Source organism: Epinephelus moara, chromosome 10 (assembly GCF_006386435.1).
Source record: "Epinephelus moara isolate mb chromosome 10, YSFRI_EMoa_1.0, whole genome shotgun sequence".
Taxonomy (NCBI): domain Eukaryota; kingdom Metazoa; phylum Chordata; class Actinopteri; order Perciformes; family Serranidae; genus Epinephelus; species Epinephelus moara.
This window is the reverse complement of record NC_065515.1, coordinates 40184545-40210148: the sequence shown is the minus strand read 5'-3', so window position 1 is coordinate 40210148 and position 25604 is coordinate 40184545. Positions and strand designations below refer to the sequence as shown.

Here is a 25604-nt window from a genome sequence, read left to right as displayed (position 1 = left end):
CACTTTGTAGAAACCTGATAAAACATTCAGCAGTTTAATTCAGTTCATAGTCTGAGTCAGTTTGGGACAAATCAACTACTACAGCGTTGCTATTTTGTTCCCAGCGGCAATGCCAAAATCTTTGTTTGCTACACTCAGATTTGTACCTCTTACTGGCTTCTTGTCCACAGTACTTAGAACCATCCACAATACCAAAACCTAAACCTATATTATCAAGGAGTTTGTCTTACTCTGGAACATTTAAGGGAATTTTTGCCTCACATCAGTTAGACGTTGGAACCGTCAGCTAATTCCACTTAAACTTTTTGCTTGTTTAGTCTGGCCAACATTTGAAACCCCAAAGATCCAGTTTAAAACACGGAACAGATTCATAACTGCACAAATGCAGCTAGAAACACCAAATATTTGCTATATTTGTGTGAACACATATCCATTGTTAAAATTGGTGTACTGTTAAACAGCGCATTTAGACCAGCCTCATGCACTGAGAGAGCAGAAAGGAGAGCGAGCTGTGAGACAGTTAGTAATGGACTTCACATCATAAAATTCACAACAACACATATTTGGACTTTACGACCATTTCACAGGTAGGCAGTCACCACTTTTTTCTCTTTTCTCTTGTTTACCATGCTGGTAAATCTGAATGAATTATTTTTTGGTGCTAATGCTATGAGTAAAATGAACCGAATGATTTATTTGTGGAGGATCTAATCGAACTTAAGATGTGCAGCATCTCCATCTTGACCAAAGTTTAAACATGTATGTGCGATCAAAGCCACTTAGAACTAGCCCTAGCGGTTAGCCGACAACCTGATGGGCTTTAAAACTTTTAATTTATCCAAAAGACTTCTTTAAAAAAGGTACTGCTTTGGAGCATCAATAGCAAGCAGTTCCAACGTCTAATTGAGACCTGTGTTGATTTGTTACTATTACTAACTAAAGGGACTCAGCGTTTAAGTGGGGCTTGGTTTTTAATAACTTAACTTTAACAGTACGCTGCTTTTCTGCTAGCTTCACACTACAATATTCAAAACATTAAAGAAATAGCAGTAAAATAAATGGTCATGTTAGCTGCCACAGTTTCTCTGCATCTCTCTTTCTTTTTACAAGGGAGACTTTTAACTGAGAGTAACTAAAGGTTTTTTTTAAGTCTGTGTGCGTGACTGTGGTTTTCTTCGTCTGAGCCTCTGTCAATGTTTACCCTACAGAAGCTTTCACTCTGGACCCTGTGTTCTGGATCGCTGGTTGATTAACGAGCAGTAAAGACAGAAAAGACTCCCACTCACTCTTTAATTCACTCCACTTTTTACAGCAGCTTTATTTGGAGCAACTTCTCACTTTTAAATTATTCATATGCCAAGTTTATTGTCAGATTTTTGTCTCTAGTCATGCAGAAGTTTTGGTTTTATTTTGTCCAAGTTTTGAGATTTCTGTCTCTACTTTTACAATGTAGTTAAGGGGGAAATAGGAACATCTCTTTTCAGAAACACGTCCCTTTTACTCTGGATAATGTGACACACTGTCAACATTTTTTTTTTTTTATCAGAGCTACTTCTGCAGAGGATGTAGTCCCTAAGGAATAAGGAAATCGGGAAACCTGCTTGTATTTCATTTCCATGAAATTTGAGAGAGCAGACACGGAGTGCAGAGTACGCCAGTGAAGAATCATCTCTTAATTCATGTGACAGCAATTTGGGATGGAAGCAGACGCCACCTGATAGGAGCCGATCACATGCGTATTGGTACCCAGACAGGCTGATGTCAGCACAGAGCCTCGATAAAGATTCTGGATTTAATACACAGTCAGGAACAGACAGGCTTTTGTTTCTGGAAAAGAAAACTGTCGGCTGCTGTTGGAGCTGTGAATGGCAGCACTAATCCTGCTTCTCACAATCCAGCAGGACACATGATCACACACACGGACCCATTCAGTACACATGCCCGAGCTAAGGGACGCACACACATATTTGACAAGAGACTCAATCATTACCATTAAAGGCTACTTCATGTACTGTATTATTTCATTTCATCATATATTTTGTCATATTAGGGAAGGCACTGGATTGGTACCATCTGGTTAGAGTGTAGGAGCGATACAGGGAGGTGTTACCATCGTGCTCAAGGACACCTTAGCACAAATAACAGCAAGGGGGCCAGGACACAGGCCTTCCAGCTGTGGGACAACTTTCTTTGACAACACGCAATCTGGAAATGCGCCTACAGGAAAATAAATTGCAAAAAAATATGCAAAGGTGGGATACCAAAAGTACTTTAACAGATGGAAAAACAAAATGTACAGAAAAACGAGTATGTAACAAGTATACACTTAGACATGTCATCCAATTATTATGATTCATCTGAGTTTCTAGAAACCACTGACTGAAAGTAATATGTCATCTGTAAAATAATCTTTAAATGTGTGAGACTGCTGGTAAACAAAAGCTACAGTATCAGTTTTATTTAATTATTTAGTGTCGGTATAATCATATGAGATCAGTACTGATGCCATGATTTTAAATAGTTAAGTCAAAGGAATACAGAATTTAGTGTCCTACTGTAAAAAATTAACCTCCTTTGCGTAAAAGGTTTGAAAATTTCTGGTATCTTGTGTGATTCTGATTAGAAAATATTGCGAAAAAATTAACACTAAGAATCCATCCAAATAGTCAAACCTTTTACATTTCAGTGGTGCCAAAGAAATATTGAGATCCGATAGTCAGCAGTGTGTTAAACACAGTGTGAACATGGCTGGGCAACTATTATTTGTCTTAAAATCAGTATATCAAAATGTGTCATTTTCTGTATGACAGTTTGCTGTGGTCAGCAGTCTGTCATGAGGTATATGACACCTTTAAGCTTGTGATATTGCTTAATTACACTTTTGCATGTGAGTGATTGGTATACTGCATATCCTGTCTTCATTTACAGCCTTGTGCAAGTCCCCAGGAGTAAACACCATGCATCCACAAGATGCAATTAGCACATGGCCAGTGGGGGCAGTGTCTTAGGGTGTGAAGTAAAAGTATGTGAACAGCCTCATTTGAATCACAGCAGCTTGTCTGTGTGTATGCTATAAAAAACAAATACATCACACCTTATGGGCACATCTTCACTCTGTAGTTAAACCTAAATGATAAGCAGTTAATCCTCACCCATTAAGGACAACCACAGTACCCTCTGAGGCATTACAAACCCAGCCAGCACCATTGGTGCAGACACTTAGGCCCTCTGTACTAATGACTCCTGTCTTAAACAAAGCTGGTTTATTGTTTTGCCCTTTGTGTTTCTCAGTCATTTGTATTTCTCTAAGAACACCCTGAAGCCATTAATCTGTCCCTTAATCCTTCCTCCCTTCATATTCCCCTCTTTACTCCCACATCCTGTAATGGAAACAACAGAGAGCTACAAATAGAAAGCAGTAACCCCCTCCACTCCATTGGAGTGACCTAGAAGCTAAGCACTGTGGCTATCAGTGTGACATCTCACCCTAACCATATTTTCTCTTAACCATCTCTCACAGCAGAGGTCAAGTGGTGGCGTCCTGCTCTCTGTTTGGTCTCTAAACACCACTCTGCCCTACAATCTCCATCCTCCTCAGTCCATCAGAGAAGCCTGATAGAGTCCTGATGGAGTAGTGACCTCTGACCTCGGGCTATATGCTATCTGACCAGAGGGGCAATTAGAGGAAGCATGACCTAACAGGCCTTCAAGGACACAAAGAACAGAAGATGCTCACACATTTTCAGTGATGAAGGGCTACATGTCATGTTACAGTGAGTGAGTGTTTAGGGATGTCCCGATCCGATATTCGGCTGCCGATATTAGCAAAAAACGTGCATCGACATCGGATCGGACTGCATGGAAAAATGCTGATCCAAGAACTCCGATCCAGTTTTTCACGGAGTCCGATCCAGGTTTTCTGGCCAGCCCAGCACTCTGCGATTCAAGCAGTCTATTCCAGTGATCCGCTCCAGCACTTACTATCAATCCACCAGGCCAGCATGCAGATGGCAGAAACACATGAAGGGTAGGAGGAGTAGCGGTCAGCTTAGTTAACTATTTGTTTTCTGCTCTGGTTTTTTGAGAGTGATATTTTTATTTGGTTTACACTCTTACTGTTTAAGTAAAGAGCACTGATGGCATTGTTTTGGGCACAATTAGTGAAATTGGAGCCATGGATGGACTATTGCTTGTTTAAACAGTTGTACAATATTGTGTGCCTGTGCACCAGGCTGGCACTGACACTACAAAAATAACTGAAAAGGAAAGGCTGCATTGTTTGTTAAATGTCAACAATGTCTTGTGGTGTTAATCTATTTTTTATTTATTAGGGGGCCAAAGCACAAGTGTGTGGAGTCTTGCTGCTATTTTAATTTCAATGTTAGACATTTTAAAGGTTTCTTGTGTTGATTTATTTTCTATTTATTAAGGGGCCAACGCAGCCAAAACAAACCAGCTATATTTTTTATTTAATGTTAATGTTCAAGTTTAAAGTTTGTTTATTTAACCCTGTTAACAATAAACGGGTCAGTTTCTCATACCAACTGTTGTGGATCATTCTAACTAACCTGATTAAGTAGTTGTTCTTGTTAGAGTAATATCGCTTGATCAAACCTTTTCTAATATGACTGACAACAAAATAAGTGAATATGTATAATACGCACTTGGATCGGATCGGATCAGTATCGGTATCAGCCAAAACTCAAGGCTGTAATATCGGTATCGGATCGGAAGTGAAAAAGCTGGATCGGGACATCCCTAGTTATGTTGATCCATCCATCCATCATATGCTGCTATCGATGCTGTTCTAAATCAATATGCCTTCTCAATATTGTTATTATCATAGCTTGTTTTATTTCACTCCGCCCAGCAAAAACAGGTCTGTTGACATGGCTCTGCATCAGTGTGGACTTTTGACTCTGGATTCAGGTGGATGCGTTTGTTTCTAGGGATTGGTAAGGGAATATAAATTCCCCTTCCCCCACAAAAACTGGTTCGAGTGGATGCAACGTCAGACGGAATACGTAAACAGTGTAACAAGCTGACCATTAAGTCTGATATCATAGGCAATTTATGTATTTGGGATATAGAGCCAGGGTTGGACATTATGTTGCCCTCTGCGAAACTGTGTGTGTCGTTCTTAGTCTGACATTTAAAAATCTGATTAATAGATACTGTAATAGATTATTAGAACAGTCACCAATTGCAGGCCCTAATGAGCTACAGACAAGCTTCAAAGCATCACCTTGGAGAAGACCAAACCTATTTTATTTGATAAATTACTTCTTCTACTGCAGAAATTGTCTATGATATATTTTCTGTTAATCAACAAATGTACTGATCCAGCAAATGTTCCAGCTATTATCTCAACAGCCAGTGGATAGATTGCCTTAAAATTTGTTACAGATATTTGTAAACCCCAGAAGCTGAATCGTACCACTGTTGGTGACCTCCTCTAACCTTTCCTCTCAAGCCATCATCAGGCTGAAATGTCTGTTCCATCAACACTTTGATGCATGATAATTTATCTTATAAGGTAATGGCCTAATCTGCATGAAAGCTGCTTCAGACATTTATGGACTCTAGAGGATATTTTGTGGACCGCCTGACCTTTGGGCCATAATTTCCACTTGAAAGGCTGAAATACAGCAATCTAAAAGGCCATGGTATTTCCTAATCACATTCCTGTTCCCCAGAGGAGGAAGCCTTTTGATTTCAATAACCCCATTACGTTTCCTCTGGCACTGCCCGTGAGACAAACTTTTACATTTCATCTCCACTACTGGGAAGGTTTTAAGAATAGATGAATTATGAGTGTGTAGTTGGTTCAATTCAACACTGTAGCCTCTAGGGGCCGAGGTTTCAGACTGTTGGACATGTTTTAAATCCGTCCAGCCGACTGTACTGGTAGCCAACTGTGGGCAACCAGCCACAAAAAGGGATTTACAGAAACAAAACGTGCCAGAGGACAGCCCTCCCAACAAACACACCAGGTCCAGACAGAGCTGCTGTGTGGAGGCAAACAAATGTGCATTTGTCAGTCAATGTTTTAGTTTGTCTGTTTGGCAATATTTTCACAAAAAGGGATCATCTCTCCATAAAAACACACATGTACAAAGTGAAATATTTTCATTTCATAATAAAAAGTTTGGCAGTTATGTAGTTAATTTGGGATGTGCTTTAAGTTTAGATTGAAGCCTAGGACATTTGAACCTTTCCCACATAAACTATAAAAGCCCTGTATTTTTTGTAAGCATACATGCATGGAAAGACATCCTTTAAGAAATCACTGTATAACAATAGGCTGCTTAGCCATCTGCACTATGTCAATATATTTGTCTCGAGTGTCACGCAGAAATATAATACTATATAGCTTTTTAATGCAGTGAAACACACTGGATAATGTAACCACACATGCATATGCATACTCATAAAACAAAGTATGGATGCTAGCAATGCAAATTTAAAATGAGATCAAAGTGGATGGTCAGAGATGAGTATATAATAATAGAGCAATAGTTTATTATCGCCCACTGCTGGCCCAACACCACATGAATACAGATATAGTGCAAACCACCTCAGTCTAAGACATAACAACGTAGAGCGCAGGTCAACAGTCCAATAAACCTGAGAGGGAGTCAAGACCAAGGCCAACAAAAGCAGTCTTATCCTAAGGCTTTAACCAGCAGACACGACTTTTTAAATCAGTTATTTCAGTGTAAAATATGATATCTTAAAAGTCACTGCAGTGGTTTTAATATTAAAATACACTGTTTATAAATAATGACGGAACATAAATGAAAAAGCTGGATGAAGAGAGTTTGTGTATTTTGTGAAAATATAGTATCACGCAACTCTCACATTGTGAAACCTATATCTGGAAGTTAAAGCCTGACATAGAACAGGTGCAGTGAAGTCCTACAATCTCAGCAAATCCAGGTCATCTCTTCCTGCATGGTGTCCTCATTCAAGGCCTACTTCCTCTCTGCACAAAGCTATTTTAAATACTGCAAATACTGGATATAGAACACAGTGCTTCAGTGGATCCCTGTATTATTTCTCCTGGCAGCTTTAGAGTGTGAGGGAGGGGAGGTTATCTGAGGCTGAACACTAAAAACTGACTCAAACATACGAAACTATCCCCACCCTCTCTCAAGGGGTGGGTGAGGTGGTGCGGAGGGGGGAGACTGGTGCTTGCTGACTCAACATTACTGGAGCCTCTCCATCTACAGCCCTGAAGCACTAAGAGCACAAAAATAGGATGAAAACATCTAAAAAAATGCAAGAATGAAGAAAAGATATATATTTAAATGTGCTACTGATGTTTTCCTCACATTCACAATACCAATTTAAATTATTTCAAAGTTTTTACATGTTTTAGATCATCTACTTCAAATAACATTTTTATTTGTATTATGTCTGCTGACCATTTGACACAGTGTTTTAGTTTTTTTTTTTTTATCCCATACCCTCCAGGAAGCCATGGGTTTCTATAACATTTAGAGTAAAAATCAACATGCAAAGGCTTGAAACTTGCTTTAAGATACCGTAACTGATTAATACCAGGTAATATCATGTTCGCTAGATACTGATGGTTAGGTTGCCTTGTTGTACATACGCTATCGTAAGGTGTTGGCCGCTATGGCTCAGGAGGTAAAGCAGGTCGTGATCGATCAGCGGGTCAATTCCCAGCTCTGCATGTCTAAGTATCTCCTTGGACAAGGTACTGAACCCCCAAATTGCTCCCAATGGCTGTTTCATCAGTGTGCCAGTGTGTTCAAGCTGAGTAGCAGGGGGCATTTCAGCCTTGGCCACCAGTGTGTGAATGTGACAAGTAGTTAAAAGCATTTTGAGTGGTCCGAAGACTAACAGGGAACTACACAAGTGCATGTCCCTTTACCATAATAACAAACCTTATGGTATAACAAATAAAGTTGAACAAGCACATTTATGTCATTATATGTCTTTTTTCTGCTAGTCTACTAATTTCCCTAATCGATAAATCACATGAAATGGTTAAAAAAGGCCCCTCAAAAGTTTCTAAAGCCCAAGGCCCCATCTCTTTATTGGTTGTTTTGTCTTACTTACTGTCCAAAAGCCAAAGATAGTTGGTTTCTTCACATTTTTTTTGTTTGGAATTTTTACTTAATAAATGACTTGATCAACTTGGATTTTAATCCATGTTTTATATATGTGTGGTGATGTGTTAGAGCTAAAACAAGGCGTTAAGATCCTCTTAACATTGATTTCCATACCACACCAATAGGCAACCATTACCTGGCTCAAAGGTGGGAAAAATCTATTCATCTAAAATGTTTAACACTAATAAAGACAAAGAGGTAAAAGATGTTGATACTTTGTTATGTTCCTTTTAATGTATTTCTAAAGTTGTAAAGGTCTGTTCTGATACATGATGGCTTGTTGTTGCTCACTGGGCTTGGCGTCATTTACCGATTACCATGAGAGGGAGAAACTGGATAGGTCTGATGAGATGCTGAGAGTGTGTGCGTGTGTGTCTGTGTGGGTGTGCGTGTGTGTGTGTGTTAAGAGTGCTGGTATGCTTTCTCTACTCATACCAGCTGGAAATGTGATAGTATGTGACTGTTAGGAGTGTGCTTCTGAACAATGAAGCTGTGTCAAAAAATCTCATGTGTACAGAAATCTTAGTGGGGAAAAAATGCCAAATGTGTTTTCCTGCTCACATTCTTTCCTTTAACCCTTTATACAATCATTTGTGCCATGTCAAATTCTAAATGCGTGACCTCTGACCCCTGTGAATAACAAAGGAATCCTAAGCTCTAGTCTTGAGCAACAAACTGGTTCTTACCTGGAGTCCCCTGCGCCTCAAAATACTCGAGTCATCCATGATTCTGTGAGCTCGGGTATCTTTTCCTTTTTGGTTTTCTTTTTACAAAGCTACAAAGATCAGGCACTTTCTAGGAAGTACGTCCACAAGGAGGAAGTTACATTACAACTTCCTCCTTTCTTTGTCCATAAACCGTCAACAAAAGGCCATGTCATCAAAAAACAGAGTGAGTTGCCAAGAAAGTTATCCTATATTTATGAGACTGTCCTCTTTTCTAAACAGTCCTCTCTGCTCATTTTCCAGATCTCTAAAAAACTCTACAAGCCTTGTTTTTTCTTAGACGCTTCTTCAAATGATTCTCCAGTTGAGCAGACCTGATTTGGTTCTTTGCAGAGCATTCCTGTATACACGTCAAAAGAGAATTTGTGTCAAAATGAATGAGTGTTTCTAATTAAAGAGGAACAAAAATGTGAAACCCAAGGCTTCTGGGATATTCCACTTGACCATCTTTAAATTGTTCCAACAAATGTTCAAAAGGATGAACAAGAAAACAGCAGAGAGTAAAATTAAAAGCAGGGGAAAGTGTTGCAGTCTTCTTCGTTGTGGTTCTGGATCAGAGCATCACTGCTCTGTTTTCTCTTCCTTTATCCCTTTTGTTTATTCCAGCTGGTTGAAGAGGGAGGAAGGTGCGGTCTGGATGTAAGTGGCCGAGGATCGTCCTCTCCTCTGTTTCGTCGTCAGAGCACGTGTTGTTCCTGAGCTCAGCCTCCGTAGGCTGCTCTTCCATTCATCCGTTCAGCGCTAGACACACCCCTCTGCCTTGCTCTCATACAGATGTAGGGAGCTGACACTCTAGTGCTCGGCTTCTTCTGTTTTCTAAACTCTTGTTCTCTTGTCCTCTCCTTTTTCATCCACCTCCCACCCTTAAGGCACTAGTCCAGAGGAGACTCCACTGCCTCCATTATTCATGGGAAACTCGCAATAGAAATTAATGATGACAATGGGGCCTCAGGGGATATATGGAGGCAGGGAGAGGAGGACAGAAGGGAGGCAAAACATAAATGGGAAGGCACCAGCTTGCAGCCCTCTGGCTTAGCTGAGCTGTCCCAAAAAACAAGGTCCCAAAAAACACTTCAAAAACACTCGCAGGGAGCCGGCTTTTAAGAGTTTCTTTCAACAAGGGCGTCAGTCAGAAGTGTGTGGATTTATGAGTGAGTCCACAGAGTTTATAAAAAAAGGCTTGCTTTCTCTCAATCACTTTTTTCTCTATGGGACAAGAGAAACGAGAGAAAAGAGAATCCAAGAAAAAAAAAACAATAACACACACTGCCCACGCTTAAAGCTGCTGGACTCGCCTGGCGACAGAGAGAGCAGACAGAAAACAAGAGGTTGTTTGTTTGCTAGCAGCGGTCCACTGAGCGAGGAGGCACCTCGCATCCATCTCCATGCCAACCGGCCGGGCCAGATTCCATCTGGTTAACGCCGGCAGGAGCTTAGGGACTCCCACACACACAACTGTCGCCTCCACATACAAGCCTGTCACACACACTAGTCATCTCTTCATCTCCTCCGTCCCCTTCTGCGTCCTCTCCTGCATCTCTCAGTCTTTAGTGTTGTTCCAAGAGGCTGCAGGAAGGAGGAGATCCAGAGTGGAGGAACAAGGGAGGAAGGACCAGTGGAGATATTGTTTTCCTCTCTCTGAGAGAAGTGCAGATGTGGCCTTCGAGCAGATCCTTTCCGTCCTCTCCTGCTCTTTAAATCTGTCCGTCTCTTCTGTTGTTGCTTTCTTTGCTCTCTCTGATGTGTCAGTATGCTCACATGCTGTGACTCCTCCCCCGTTCTTTCATCAAACTCTCTCTCTCTCGCTCTCTCTCTCTCTTGCTTTCTCTGTGGAGGCGTTAGCAGGAGACAGAGACTTTGCTCGCAATGAATGGAGGGACGACGGGCGCTCCGCCTCTCCCTCCCTCGCTCCTCTGCACTGTGTGTCCGCTGCCACAGCCTCGCTCGTTCTAATCAAAACAAGAGGGTGTGTTCACACCACACACACTCTCACACACACACACATACAGCAATCTGTGGTTCATGTTTTATTATTGTGTATGGATGAATTAATCATGAGCCCACTGATCAGAGGCTTTGGATGATTACTTATTCAACAAGATAAATTCAAACATAGGCAGGTCTCACCAGCTCCATCTTTTCAAATGTGACATCATGCAAATATCACACCTAAATGTGATAGTTGGGCGATTAATGTGCTGCTCTAACAGCCTGCACTCGTCTTGAACCTGCTGCAGGGATTTGCTCCTATTCAGACACAAGAGCATTAGTGAGGTCGACCACTGATGTTGAATGAGCAGCTCTGGCTCAAAGCCAGTGCTCCAGTTCATCCTAAAGGTGTTAGATGAAGCTGAGGTCAGGGTTGTTTGCAGGCCAGACACACATGAAGAAACTATTTTTCTATGGAACTGGTTTTACACACAAGGGCATAGCCATGTTTAAACAGGAAAGGGACAAACACAAACTGTTGACATAAAGATGGAAGAACACTATAGTCTAAATTATAATTGTATGCTGCAGCATTACGTTTCTTCACTAGAAGTAAGAAGTCCAAACCAAGAAAAACAGAACCAGACCAAAAGTACATTGTGCTATTCATTCATTTATTTATTTATTTATATTTGGAGGAACTGTACAGCACTTTGGTCAACCGAGGTTGTTTTAAATGTGCTATATAAATAAATTTGACTTGACTTGACTTGAAGGATTTGGATAGCAGTGTTCACATACTTTTGGCCCCATGGAGCATATGTGATTTGAAGTACGTAAAACATGCAAAAAAAAACAACCAAAACCACTATAACAGCCTCTAAATGGCTGCTCCATAATTTGTGTTTCATTTTGAGGTTTTTACATCAGTCTGTAGCTTCCCAGTAATGTTCCTTATGTAGTCAAATCTGCAAATTCCAATGTTGGTCAAAGTATGTAGCCTATGTTTTAGTCTCAAAATGCTCCCAAGCCCTTCTAAAAACTACTTCCCATTTGACCTGGCGTAGGGTTCTGCATGATGTTGTTGCTACATTTAAAATCATGTACTGCTGTAAGCGCTATGTTAGTCCAATTTCCAAAGTCACACAATATCGCAAATTACACAGTCAAGGCAGCGGTAGACCAGCAACTCCTGTCAGGTGGCTTTTAGGAGGGTGATATAACCAATTCTGTCCCCTGTTGGAAAGGGCTCCCTGACAGCAAGGTAAATGGGTAAAAATAATCTAATAGTGAACCGTTAAACTTATTGATTTATTAAGGTTGGTCTTTTCGATACATGGCTAAAATACATTTTGCTGCTGGCCACGGTCACAGCCACCAGATCCCTTTGACAACAACTGTAATCTTACCTAGCAGAACAGCAGTACATTGCTTAGCTTCTGTGTCCCAGTGCTCCTGTCTGCTTCTCCAAACTGGGAGTGCTCTGACAACTATCTACTGTAGGTAATACACAGACTAAGGATCTACAATTGTAATTATACAATACAAATGCAGTTTTACACCCCCCATACTGTTGTCAAATAGTGTTTGCGGGGGTTGAGGGAGAGGAGGGCCTGAGCGCTGTAACCTACATCATCGCCTTTTGCTAACAGCTAAGTGGAAGGTTTGATTTGAAAAAAATGGCAAAGAACCCAGATGGACTCGCCCTTTAAAGGATATACACTATAACATTATAGAGTAAAAAGCTTATTTTTAAACTCTGGTCTGTTGGTTGGACGAAGAAGCATTTTGGTCCCCCTGGTTTCTTGGAAATTGTGATGGATGTTTATCATTATTTCCAGACAATTTTTACTGATATGATTAACTGAAAGTACATTATCAATAAAGAATATAATTGTTAGTTACAGAACTAACTCCAGGAAAATTCATGTTTTGAAGGATTGTTTGAAGTTGAATGTCATTAATGTTCCATCTGAGTCAAGACAGAATGACAGATAATGCATAACAGCCTATGCTGAAAACCAGGACACTATTTTTAACTGGCGAGCCTCCTCTGCAATAAACAGATGGAGAGACAGAAAAGGAAAAAAAGGAGAATAAGGACAGAAAGACAGATACAAAGGGAAATGGAGGCAGAGATTTCATGGTAGAGAGAGAAGAGAAGGCAGAGTGGCTGGTGTCCTCCTACGCTCCACAGAGAGCCATGTACCGATGACTCACAAAGAGATGAGAGATTCTTAATGAGGAGGGATGGATGGGTTGGATAACTACAAAAAATACCACCACTTCTCCAACAGTAACAGGAGGGAAGGAGCTGGTCTGTGCTTGTCCTCTGTACGCATATACTGGGATTGTACAGCATGGACACAACATGTTGTGTTTCTGTGGATGGATCAGTATGTTCAGAATCTGCTCCCTCTTTGTGAGGAGAAACCAGACCCTAAGTAATGTTGGTGAAACAGTGTGAGGCCCCTCCCCTCTCCGTCTGGGGGTCCTGGTACTGGTCAGAGCCTCTGTGTTAATGAGAGCAAAGGCCAGAAGGGGCCACAGAGAGGAATGTTCACACAGCCACAATGAGACTGACTGACACCAGCTTACTGACGGACTGGGTCGACTGACTGGCGCTTCACTGGCTGGTTCTGCAAACACACAGAGGCTCAGCTACGTAGCTGGTTTGTTGGCTCTGAAATCCCTCTCACATATTTGTTAAAGCTTTATTTGCTCAATGTGTGACGACATCCTGAATACAGCTGATCACTGTAGCTTTTATCAAACAAACAGGAAGAAATAGTGCATATTTTGGAACTATTGTCAGTGGTGGATCAATCCACATTTAGTGCTCCAGCGAGTAAATGTGGCAGCAGGGCGGTGTTTTTGGGATTCAGCCAAAATCAACTATGGTGTGAACTCATGGTAATGAAGGAACATGTCACCCATGTGCAACAGTGTGGCTCAGTGATGTGTTTTAAATAGTTTGTGGCTAACAGTGGAGCTCTATTGCACAGAGGAAAAAGATTCATCAGGCTGTGATAGATATTTACGGTTGGTTGGGTCTTGTGGTTTAATGAAATTCATTGATCTAACCATGTAATAGCCTCTGAGAGGATAATAAGAACAAAACCAGACTACTGTTTGAACATTAAATAATAAAAACTACAAACTAAAACTCCAGTCACTTATGCTGCACATTGCACTGAAAAAAGACATTTATTTTTTTCTATAACGTTGGACCTATATGTCCTAAAGCCTGACACAAACAGCACAGGTCTTTGCTTATACGTCAGTGAGTTGGCGTGTGTGTGTGTGTGTGTGTGTGTGTGTGTAGATGTTGGTGTTCCAAGTGTCATTTAAATCCAGGAGATGCCTATGTAAAACTATGACAGGGCATATTATATTTAATATTTATCTAATACTACTAATACTAATAATAGTAATTTATTACATTAATGGGGAAACAAGCCAAATATCTTCATGACATTGGCAAAGGTATCTGCTGTTGCCAATTGCTCTGAACAACATAAGTCCCCGAGATCATCATCAATATGCAATGCTATCACTCATCCTATTCTTTTAAAATGGTCTTAAAGGAATACTTCACCCACAAATCAATTTGTAAATTAATTAGTCATGCCATGTTAACTTGAATTCATGAAGAAAGCTTTGTTTTTTCCTGCATGCCTCCACTGTAAAAGGCAAATATATTCATTAATTGATTGTTTGGGGACTGCGTTTAACTAATTTTGACTAATTGATATACAAATAGTCTTTCTGAGGGTGAAGTATTCCTTTACAAAACTGAATGGAGGAGAAAAATATTGTCAGTGAAAATGAAGAGTGAACCAGATTTAGCATCTGACTCATACCTCCAATGAAGTGTGGGAGTAACTTTAAAGAGCAAGTGTTTATTTACAACTGATTAAGAATGCTGACTTGTATCGGAGGGAAGTCAGAGTAAACAATAAAATGGTAATTTAGTGCCATTCACACGTACAGCAAGGCAGACTAATAGGGCTTTCACACCGCCACATGGTAACACTGCCTCCAGTCATTTCAATGAGGGCAAATGAGGGGAAAGTGGCAGAGGGGAAGCAGTTTTCGAACACAGCAGTAGGCTTATGAAGTGGTTATTGCCCAAGTAAAAGCACAGAAATTTCACTCTGCCGCACAGAGTTCGTGCTGAAGTTCTGCCAGTGGCCCGACCAAAAAGCGGGCATCACAGAAGCAGAAAGAAGACAAAATGGAGGAGCTAATTAATTATGGCGCTAGCAACTTATAAAAATAACCATAAGAAAAATTGGGCCTAAGATAACATTGAGCTGATGAGCTTGCCAACGTAACATGTCAAATTTCTGAAAAAAGCCGTCTGAGGGCCAACGAGGACCAACAGTCCTGAACGCACTGCATAGACTAGGGTGACAGAGGCTCACTGACGGCCCGACATTGACCAACGGCCCACCTTGCTTTGTGTGTCAGGGCCTTAGGAGTCTACAGCTACGTTAGCAGCTCTGGACCAACTGTAGGCACAGCTGTATTTTGAGCTAAATGGTAATATCAGCATGCGAATATGCGCACGATGACAATGCTACCATGCTGATGCTCAGCAGCTTTACCGTTGAAAACTGATAATAAGCTTTTTCCTTACATTTGGGAGCAGCAGTAAAAGTCATATATTTCAGAATTTCATTCAAGTCCATATATTCCCTTGACTAATACAAACCATGAGCTTAACCACTGGTATATATATCCACCTTGAACAAAAGGAACCACTGGATTCTGTTACTTGTCTCTTGAGCCACAGAAAGAGATACTGTGAAACACAAGATGCTCAGAAACGAGAGTCGAGACAACACGAAGAAAGAGTGATGATGAACGAGAGAGAGTTAAGAAAGGCTGTTTTCTTCTCTGCTTCATACACAACTAATTAAACCAAAAGCCTGTTCCTGCTCTGTTTTATGTCTCTGCTGTATTGGAGGTTAATTGAAGCTGTGGCCCCGACTGTACCTGTCAATGCAGAAGAATTGCCGAGAGCAGCATTTTCTTCCTCTTATTTCTCTAAATCTTTTCCTGAATCCCATAAAAAGAAAAAAAAATTCTTGCTTCTTTGACCTCCCACCCTCCCTGTTTGACCAGAGAGGCACTCAGTGCTCAGATAGTGTTCTGTTTATAGCTGACAGCGTCAGGCTTGTTGAGCCCTGTCAAACCAGAGACCCAGCTACCTGACCTTCTGCATGTCTTTACAAGAGACTGCAGACACAGTGGAGGACAGAACATTGGTCTTTAAATCTAGACATAATATTTTCTTGCGATTTTTTGGTCTGTTGCATCTCAAAATCCTGTTACAAAGCTTCAACAACTTCCACAGTCTAGAGATTAAAAAGTCTTTCCGTAATGGTACCAATATGACATATTAAATAAAAAAGGCAAAGACACTAAAATTAAAACTCATTAGAAGACCAACTAAGATATCTCTTAGAATAGTTCATTCAATCCCTGCTCATCCCAGTTTCATGTTCCCAAACACCAAGTTTAATCAAACAAATCATGAAACTACAAAATACTTCTTTGCTGCAAGAGATACTTTGACAATCTGATTTTCAACTGGATCAGATTTCTATGACTTTTCATGATGATACCAGATTCATTCATTTAGTTTTCATCAAATCAACAAATGATGAGTCCATATGGGCATACAAAATGGAAGTAGCTAAACTTAATTTAAATTTATTGTAGTACTGACTGAAGGCTCATAAGGTCAATTGATTGCGAAGTGAGAGGTCAAAGGTCACAGAGGTACACACACACACACACACACACACACACACACACACACGCACTTACATGTACATGTACACACACACACACACACACACACAGAGTTTTATACACAAACAGTAATGTCAGAGTTTACATTGGACACGCTCAGTCTACCATTACGATATGGAAACAAGTGACCTCTGACTGCTGTAGAGGACCTGAAGATAGATTCTAATACGTCTGACCATAGAGCCCCAGCTCACACATACATACTGTATATTGTATACATGCATGTACTGTGAGTTTTATTACTGCACAATATGAATAAAATATGCAATATAATGAACTTGTTTAATACTGTGATAGTAATCTCAGAGGCAATATCATAAAGATTAAAAGGTACAGTTACAACTAACTAACTAACAACACACTATAAAACCCTGTTCTTTGGGTCTACTGATAAATATGTACCAAAAAAAAACAATATTCAAATCCAGATTAAGACCAGCTTTTACAGGTTAGCATTCTATGGCTAACTAAATCCTGTCTACTGCTGCTTCGCAGTAAAAACCTTCCACCTGCCAAGACAGGCAACTACATTATTTAATAATTCATTTTGTAAATTACATATTCATCATGCATTGTATGTGCTCTTGCGAGTATTTGTGTTCTGATTGTTTTTGTCTGAGCCTATGTCAGCAAAGTACTTTGCAAAAGATCTGAATTGATCAGATGATCAACAGAAATATAAGCCACCATAATTTTCCTCATTTCAGAATCTATATGTGAGAATTTGTTGCTTTTTCAAATTGTATCTAGAAATTTTAATTATTTCATGACATTTTTCAAACTACTACAATTAATGAAAAAAAAAAAAAAGTGCAGATTAATTAAAAATGGGAATAATTTGTCATCATGTGCCCAGCCACCCTACAGTGTAAACCTGAAGTGCTACATGAATAAATTTTATTGTTATTAAATTGTTATAAAATGATTAAATAATGAATTCAAAATACGTAATACATTGTGCAGCTGCAGTCAGTTTCATTATATTTTTTGGTGATGCAGACAATTTCTTCTATGGATGTCTATGGACATAGATTTAACAAATGGCCCTTCATTTTGCTGCCCAGCTCTTTGTCCACAGAGACTTGTACACACCTCCTTTTATTTACAGTTTGGTTGCTTAATTAAAAACTTTTGACCAGGACCCAAACCACAGATGTGCACACAAACTTACATCCACCAACACGTCTGTGATACAGTCACAGCCAAGTCACACATGCAAATGAAAATACATGAATAGGAAGTTATTTGCAGACACGGACGCACACAAACACACACACAGGCTGTTGTGCCAAACAAGGACGTCATCTACATTGTGTAATAAAGGAGCAGAGATAAAGAGCTCCTATTTGTGTAACTTCATTCATCAGCTTGATGAGCTGGTCTACTGTTAGTCTGACTGTCCTGAGCCAGCTGGCCGCCTGTCTGGACAACAGCCCGGCTGATACCTCTGCTCGGAGCATGAGTGTTCAGATACACTGAACCTGAGCAAACAATGGGGGTAAATGAGGTTTGGGGTGATAACAGCAGTGCTGAGGAGAGGTAGCAAGCCATACTAAACAATGCAAAGTCTGTCCGCTGCAAAGATTGACAAGTAAAGGAAAGTTTGTGAGTAAGGCAAGACAAAGGCAATTAAAGAAAGCTTGAGAGGAAGACAGCTAACAGAACTGAGCAACAATCCAGCATGAAAATAAAAACATGAGGCCTGTGTATTGAGATGACAGCTGAGTGTGTGTGTTTCTGCATTATGCTGACAGTTTGCATGCTGCTCTGTCTACGCATTGTGCTGACGGTGTGTTTGAATGTGTGTGTCAGCCTCCTCAGACAGGACAGCAGGAGAGCTTGGCCTGAATAAATTAAACACGGTGTTTGTTACAGACTGACGGAGCTCAAATGGGAGTACTGCATTAGTGAAGTCCATCCACGTTAGGAGACTAGAGGTTGAAATCTTTAAGAGAAAGTTAAATCAACACGAAGAGCTTTGACCTTACATAATCACAAGTCCTGGAAAATACATCCTAGTTCTACTGCTTTCTCTTAGCAAGACACTTCTTTATCATGGAGGCAGGCAGTAACGGCTGTTCTGCTCAGCTTAATGAGGCTGGATATGTACAGCAAAAGAGGAAAATTTTGAATTGTTTGTGTCAGAGGCCAAGTGTCATGGGAACGGAATATAATCTAGAACACTTTATACCAAAAGGTTTCACCTCAGCCACATGTTGAAATCTAACCTCAATCCACCAGACAGCCCTTGAGTGACTGCTGATGTGGTTTGAGGTGCAACAGAAAACTTTGTACTATATATTATAGACACTTTTTTAACGCTTCTGTACAATTTCAGATATTTCGATAACTCCTGTTAAGGGCAGCCAATAGCTTTCAGTCCATCCTACAAATGCAGTAATTTGGCAAGCCAGCCTACCAACATATCCACTCAGACAGAATCTTACTTACAACATTAGCTAGCAAGCAAGCAAAGGTTTAGCAGCTAGTTGTAACTTAGTTACGCTGCATGGATCTGGTGTTGGTTGCTTCATAACATTAGCTGATAAAGTAATTTGCACAAGGGAAGCAGCTAACCAAATACCTGCCAAATCAGCCCTTAAATCTGGATAAATCAAATTACGGCAATCACACAGGACAATATTTTGCTATGTTAGCTAGCTAGCTAGTCATCCATGCTAGCAAGCAAGCTAACATTAGCCAGCTAAAACCACAACACCACAACATTTTTGACATGTCAGTGTTTGCCCTAACATTAGGATTTTTTTGCATCAGGAATACAGAAGTTATTATTTGGGGTACAGAATTTTATTGATTTACTGTTTATCAGACCACAAATGGGACAAGAATTAGCTCGCTACCAATGGCACAGCCTGTGAACCTTCTGCCCCACTTCCCGCCACTAGGACACTACTTTCCTGGGAGGACAGCTGTCAGCAGCTTTGACTTAAGTTAATGCAGCAACTGCAATTAGGCAGTGCAAACGCCAGCCCCAAAGTTTACAGTGGGCTGGAGGCCAGCGGCAGTGTTGAGTCTAACAGCAGCAACCAAAAGTTTGCTGATCTGGCAGGGACTCGTGATGGTTAAGAGGGCAGTCTGGGAACAGACACCCTGTGCTTGGTCTTGCTCTGGCTGACTTCCAGTTGCTAGAGGGTGCTTAAGGTCCGTCGCTGTAAAATGTAGGTTAGCGTATTTTTGGACACTTTTAGCTCTGTAACAGAGCAAAAGAGAGGCAAGGCACTCAGGGACATGCAAAAACTTTACATCCCTAGGGTTTTCCTGGAAAACTTATTCCAAGTCCTTTACATAGAAGTCCACAGGGTGCTTGAGGCAACCAAGACAGTCAGGGAAGGTCTCAGTTTTTCAGTTACGTTACAACCCCTTTACCAACTGGTAATAAAAAATGACTGATACACGTAAAAAGTTTAATACTGAAGATTTAAGCAGAAGAAAAGGTACATTCAGACTGAGCATTTGTTATCATGGTTCCCAAACTCTGAAATAACCTCCCCATTGAAATTAACCTTGCAACTTTTGTGACTCCTCATAAACTTAGATTTCTGAATTTAGTGTAATGTCTGAGCTCAGTTTCTTTGATTTTATCAGTTAAAGACACGGTTATTAACTGCTCAACTGTTTTTTGTCCAACTTTGTTTTTCCTATCATGAGAGAGCTAGAACCTCTGATACAAGTAATGATGACATTTCTGCGTACTGCCAACAGGATGCTGCACAGTACAAGAAAAACATACTTCAGTCCAATTTTTCCACATTATAAATGTGCAAAATATAAAAGTGTCAAAATACGGTCAATTTTCTAGTCTTTTGCTTTCCTCCTCAAAGACATTTAATCACAGATCTACCCACTCACTCTGCTGCTAAAAGCCATGTAAAGAGGCCAGTGCTCCCATTTTTAGTAGTGGGGAGATCAAGCCATCACATTCTGTGATGAAGCTCAGACCAGATCAAAGCTTAAGAGAAAAAGAGAGGGGGAAGTGGAAAATGAGAGGAAGAGGAGAGAAGTGAGGAGGGAGGGAAGGAGGGGATGAAAAGGACGCAGTGTTGCATAAAGCCTTTTCCCCGTCAGAGGGGGGTTGATAAGAAAATGCTGAGTAAGCCGGAACAAGCTTTACACTGATGGGGGAGAGAGGGCAGCTGAAAGAGAACAAGGGAATGAGGGGGAGAGAGGGAGAAAGAGGCAAAAAGGAGACAGAGAGAGAACAAGGGTAGAGAGACAAACAGAGGACAAACTGTGAAGACAGAGACTAATGCTGCGCCCCATTTTTTCCCTTCACCCTTGACTTTTCCTTACTTTTATGATTTCAGTGTCCTTACACTAAACAATTACTCAGCCCTCTCAAACTCCACATCAAAAGTTACCTATAATACTTTACAAATAGTTCATATAAAGGGCAGTAGGGATTCAATACCAAGTTACCTTTTTGGATCTGGCTTCAGGTTTATAAAATACTACATTGCTAGACTCTGAGGTTTAGGAATCTCATATTGTATCTTTAACAGTCTAACTTTTAACAGTCTTAACCTTTTTTTACTTTCTCAAGTGCAACATGCAAATTATTTAGATATCAAGCTTGTCATTTTTGCCTGGCCTTTACCATCACTTTACTGGTTATAATGATAAACATCACCAGTAGCTGATTATATAAGATGTACGAATTTACATGAAAACTGTATCTTTCCTGAAGGACAAACTGTAATTTGGCTTATAGTTATCATGCTCTGCAAGCTGGTGAGCCAAAGATTACCTGTCAAAGACAGCAGCACCACACTTTCACAACACCAAATGACCGTGAGCATGTTTTTGTAGGTCAACAACCAAAAAGAGTGGTGATACTTCTCTGGAGAAACTAATTTAGCTGATACACTCAAAGTAGCCTGAATCTCGCAGTTAAAACTTACTCATATAGCCCGTCAACCCAGTCGGCAGAAAAAATGTTGGCATCGTACATTTGCATATTAATTAGCAGATAACTTGCAATATCATAGTTCAATAAGCTTAGCTTTAGGCACAAAACAAACTGTTATGGTTAGGAAAAAAATCATGTTTCGGCTTAAACTACCTGGTAGTGGTGGAACAATCCCGGTATAAAAAGCAGCAATGTCTCTGTAAAAAAAACAAGCACTTTTCGTGACACTATCCCTGTTGACAGGTCACTATAAAACACCTGGTTTGGAACCTATAATGCCAATTTAAAACACAGCAATAACTTGCTTAAATATGACCAGTTTTGTTGTTTTCTGGTCTTAAACAGCGGTCTGCAGCTTGGCAGGCATGTGGCCATGGTAACACGTGACGCCACCCAACATACGATGCCAACATTTTCCTCTGGCAACTGGGCTGCATTCGTGGGAGTCTAATGTGTCAGATACATTTCATGAACATTTTATATCTTCTGCTGCTTATCTGGTTGTCAGTTTAGACATAGAATGTTAGCCTACATTATTTAGGCTGACACTGCAGCATTTCATCATCTTTGCTTACATCCAGCTACATGACCATCCCAGCAAAATTTTGTCACGGACATTTCATGCTTTCATGTAAATGTTGTTGTTTTCTCCAGGAGAGATTCAGTTGAGGAAATCAGTTTCTTTTACCGAAAGCTTATTCTTTGCATGCATGCAAACACATTGAAGAGATTGAGATTAAAAAAAAAAAAACACATTCGGTATTCGGTGGAATAAGTGAAAAGCAAGGCCGAATAATAGCAACGTGTTTTGATAATGCAATCAAACAGAGTGCGGTGACGGACGGAGTAAAATGTCGGCAGTGTGGCGATATTTTACTCTGTCCGTCACCGCACTCGCATTTGCGACTAAAAATAGTTTTGTGCCAGCAAAATAAATCATTCAGCACGCTGTGTGAGTACAGATTTCAACCAGCAGCAGAAACGAAACGGAGAATCCCGCCGGTTGTGGGTTGAACGGGGGTCACAGACACAGACAGGAATGTATTCCTGTTAAATACGGCAGCGCATGATAATGGCTTACCGGCGACGGGCTCCAGGTGAATAACTTGTTGTCATGACTGCCCAAAAGTACCTGAACAGCCGAGCCGTGGCGGCACACAGTATGTGGCGTATCAGAGGAGAAACGAGCCGTTCACATTTCTCTCTTTGTGGCAAGTAACAGCACACAAAACTCACCGCACTTTAGGGACTGTTCTTTACTTATGAAGGGACTGTTCTTTACTTGTCAGGGGAGGAGGGTGGCTGGTTGATTTTTATTTTATTTATTTATTTTATTTTGATCCCCCCTATGTTAATCACTTATTGATGCTGTTTTTGAAGTATGAATAAGTCAATAAGTAATTTATTCCATTGAAATATCATTGATGTATTATAGAAAAGTGATTTATCTTTTTATAAATGACAAAAGGCACATCTGCCTCATTTTTGCTGTGGTATCGTGATACTACTCAGAACCGTGATACTTTCACTGGTATCGTACCGTGGGATCCAATTTTGGTACCGTGACAACACTAATCTGGAGGGGGTTCATCTGCAAAAACTAATGAAAAACTAAAAACGGCATTTGGTATTCGGTACTCGGTATTTGGCCTAGCGTTTAATATTATTCGGATTCGGCCACAAATTTTCATTTCGGTGCATCCCTAATTATGTCTCCAACCACCCTGAGTCTTTTCACAACTCTACAGCAGCCCTGGAGGAGTCAAGTGGTGTCTTATCCCAGAGAGCAGTGGAAGTCTGGTCCTTCTGACCAGCATTGGAGCTCAGCTTGAATATATCCACTGTCAGGAGGAAAAGGCCAATAGGAAAAGCAAGCTCTTGACAATACAGAGGCCCAAACACACACACACACACACACACACACACACACACACACACACACACACAGGCTGAGCTTATTTAAAAGAGTTGCTGAAGGCTGTTTTATCGGCTGCTGGCCAAGTCAAATCTCTGCATACTACTTTGAGCTGATCTGTATCTCATAAATGCAAGTTGGATTTACTGTTTAACTAGCGGGTGGAAAAGTTCACACTGGTGATGTGTAAAGTGTAAAATGTGTGTGTGTGTGTGGGTTCAAACTCAGTTCAAATTATTGCTGGCTCTGGTCAATGCACCTCGGTGCTGTGTGTATGCTTATTGTCCGTTCAGTCGAGCCACACTGGAGACATTTCAGTGGCAACAACAAACAATGCAGCCTGTTTGAAAGTGAGGCTGAGTTCCTGCAGACAGACAGACTGCTGTTGTTCTGTACTCGTTCCTTCCTCGATACAAACAGTGAGCTTTGTTTTGGACTATGGGCAGACACACAGGAGAGACCTGGAGTTTGTTCTAAGACCATAAGAGAGATGTGACAATATAGGACTGGAAACAGGCACAGGAAACAGCTTAAACACTGTACATTGCGCAAGTGTTTTCAAGTCAACCCACTCCCACAGAAAGCTCAGTTTCAGTTTTTTAAGAGGATGGTTTAGGTTGGACAATGAGCTGAAACAGAAAGAGCTTCATTTTTTGGAATTGCTCACATTATTGAGAACATGCAGACACATTCACCTTAGACTCGTCAAGGCAGAGATGTCTGGCAGGTTGAAAGCTCAGCCCATTAAAGGCAACTTGCATCTATGTCCAGTAAGTGTTGGAAAGATGTTCTTACTGCTTTTATGATGAGAACTGAGTCAGCCCATAAAACTTGAGAAAAATCAATTTTAAGTCTCACTATCATCTCAAAACGAGTCATACAGACAGACTAAAAAAAAAAAAACTGGAAAAATCTATCACTTCATTTATTTTGGAGGAATCGAGCCTGAGCACAACCTCAGCTTCTGCTAATACTGTTACAGAGACATAAAAAGACAGGTTGACATGATGCAGGTGGAAGGATGAGACTGAGGACGCCACTGACCGCTGTCTGATCCTCATAAACTCTGAGAACAAAACAGTCCCAGATGTTATACATACAAATCAAATTACCCTGTGGATATAATCTTACACTGTCAATGTGTTTTGCTCTTCTTCTTTCTGTCTCTATCCAAAAAATGTCAAGGTTCAGACTGATGTTTTAACCACATCATTAACATAAACAAACTGTGGAAACTGCATACTCACAGCGATCAATGCAGTCTAATATTTAGGGAGGTGAAGACCCACATTTTTCATATTACGCATTCAGACTGTGCTGTTCCCTGTACACAGAAGATAACAGCAGGTAACAATATGTAAACAGAGAGAACCGAGAGCACACACAACACAGGGGTTTTATTAAAGGGTGATGTTCTGCAGCTCACAGGCACAAAGGAGGGATGTGGAGGAGAAAGATGAGAAACAACAATGACAGAAAGACACAAAGAGGTAGGGGGAGTGAGTGTGTGAGATGGAAAGACAATTCAATTTCCCCTCCGTCATCAGAGATGGGCGATACAGCCAGAACTGGATTACCTCATCCCAAACAGAACAGAACAGAGTTTGACTGTCTGTATGTTAATGTAAGTGGGGTGCAGGAAGCATCAGTGTAATGCTTCACTCAAGTCAGGGTGCTTTCTGTTTAAGCACGACCAACTGGAAATCTTCTTAAATCTGCACTAATATTAAAGCTGACAGACACCATTACAGACTAGCTAGTGAAGACAGTGGAGCATTTAGAGCCGGATATTTTGCCCAGGAGTTGGTGGACATCAAACTATAGCAAAAAGAAAAGTAAATAATAGACCTTCAGGTAGGGCTGGGCGATAAATCGATTTTATCGAGCAGGGAAGAACTCGTTCTCAAGAAAGGGAACGAGTTCTTCAGAGCTTTTGTGTGCTTACCTGTGTATGTGTCTGTGCTCACCTGTGTGTGTGTGTGTGTGTGTGTGTGTGTGTGTGCGCGCATCAGGGCCGAACTCTGCCGTGCGCGACACAGAGAGCAGAGGAGGATTTTAGACGCGCACCGTCTAGGGACATAAATGACATGCCGTTGTGTAAATAAGATGAATAAGTGTTACCAACGCCAAGCTGACAGACCCCC

General features: G+C 40.7%; 1 protein-coding gene across 5 annotated transcripts in view; it reads right to left on the bottom strand.

Moving 5' to 3' along the window:
- Positions 1 to 25604, bottom strand: part of mast2 (microtubule associated serine/threonine kinase 2) — a 212418-nt gene that overhangs the window by 108475 nt on the left and 78339 nt on the right. The window contains exon 1 of one of the 5 annotated variants that reach the window (XM_050054366.1): positions 8828 to 10666. The exons of the other annotated variants lie outside the window; for them this stretch is intronic. Within the exon in view, the coding sequence (XP_049910323.1) occupies positions 8828 to 8866 (39 nt within the window). The 5' untranslated portion in view covers positions 8867 to 10666. Of the gene's footprint in view, positions 1 to 8827; positions 10667 to 25604 lie in introns of those variants that run through there. 5 annotated transcript variants of the gene reach the window in all.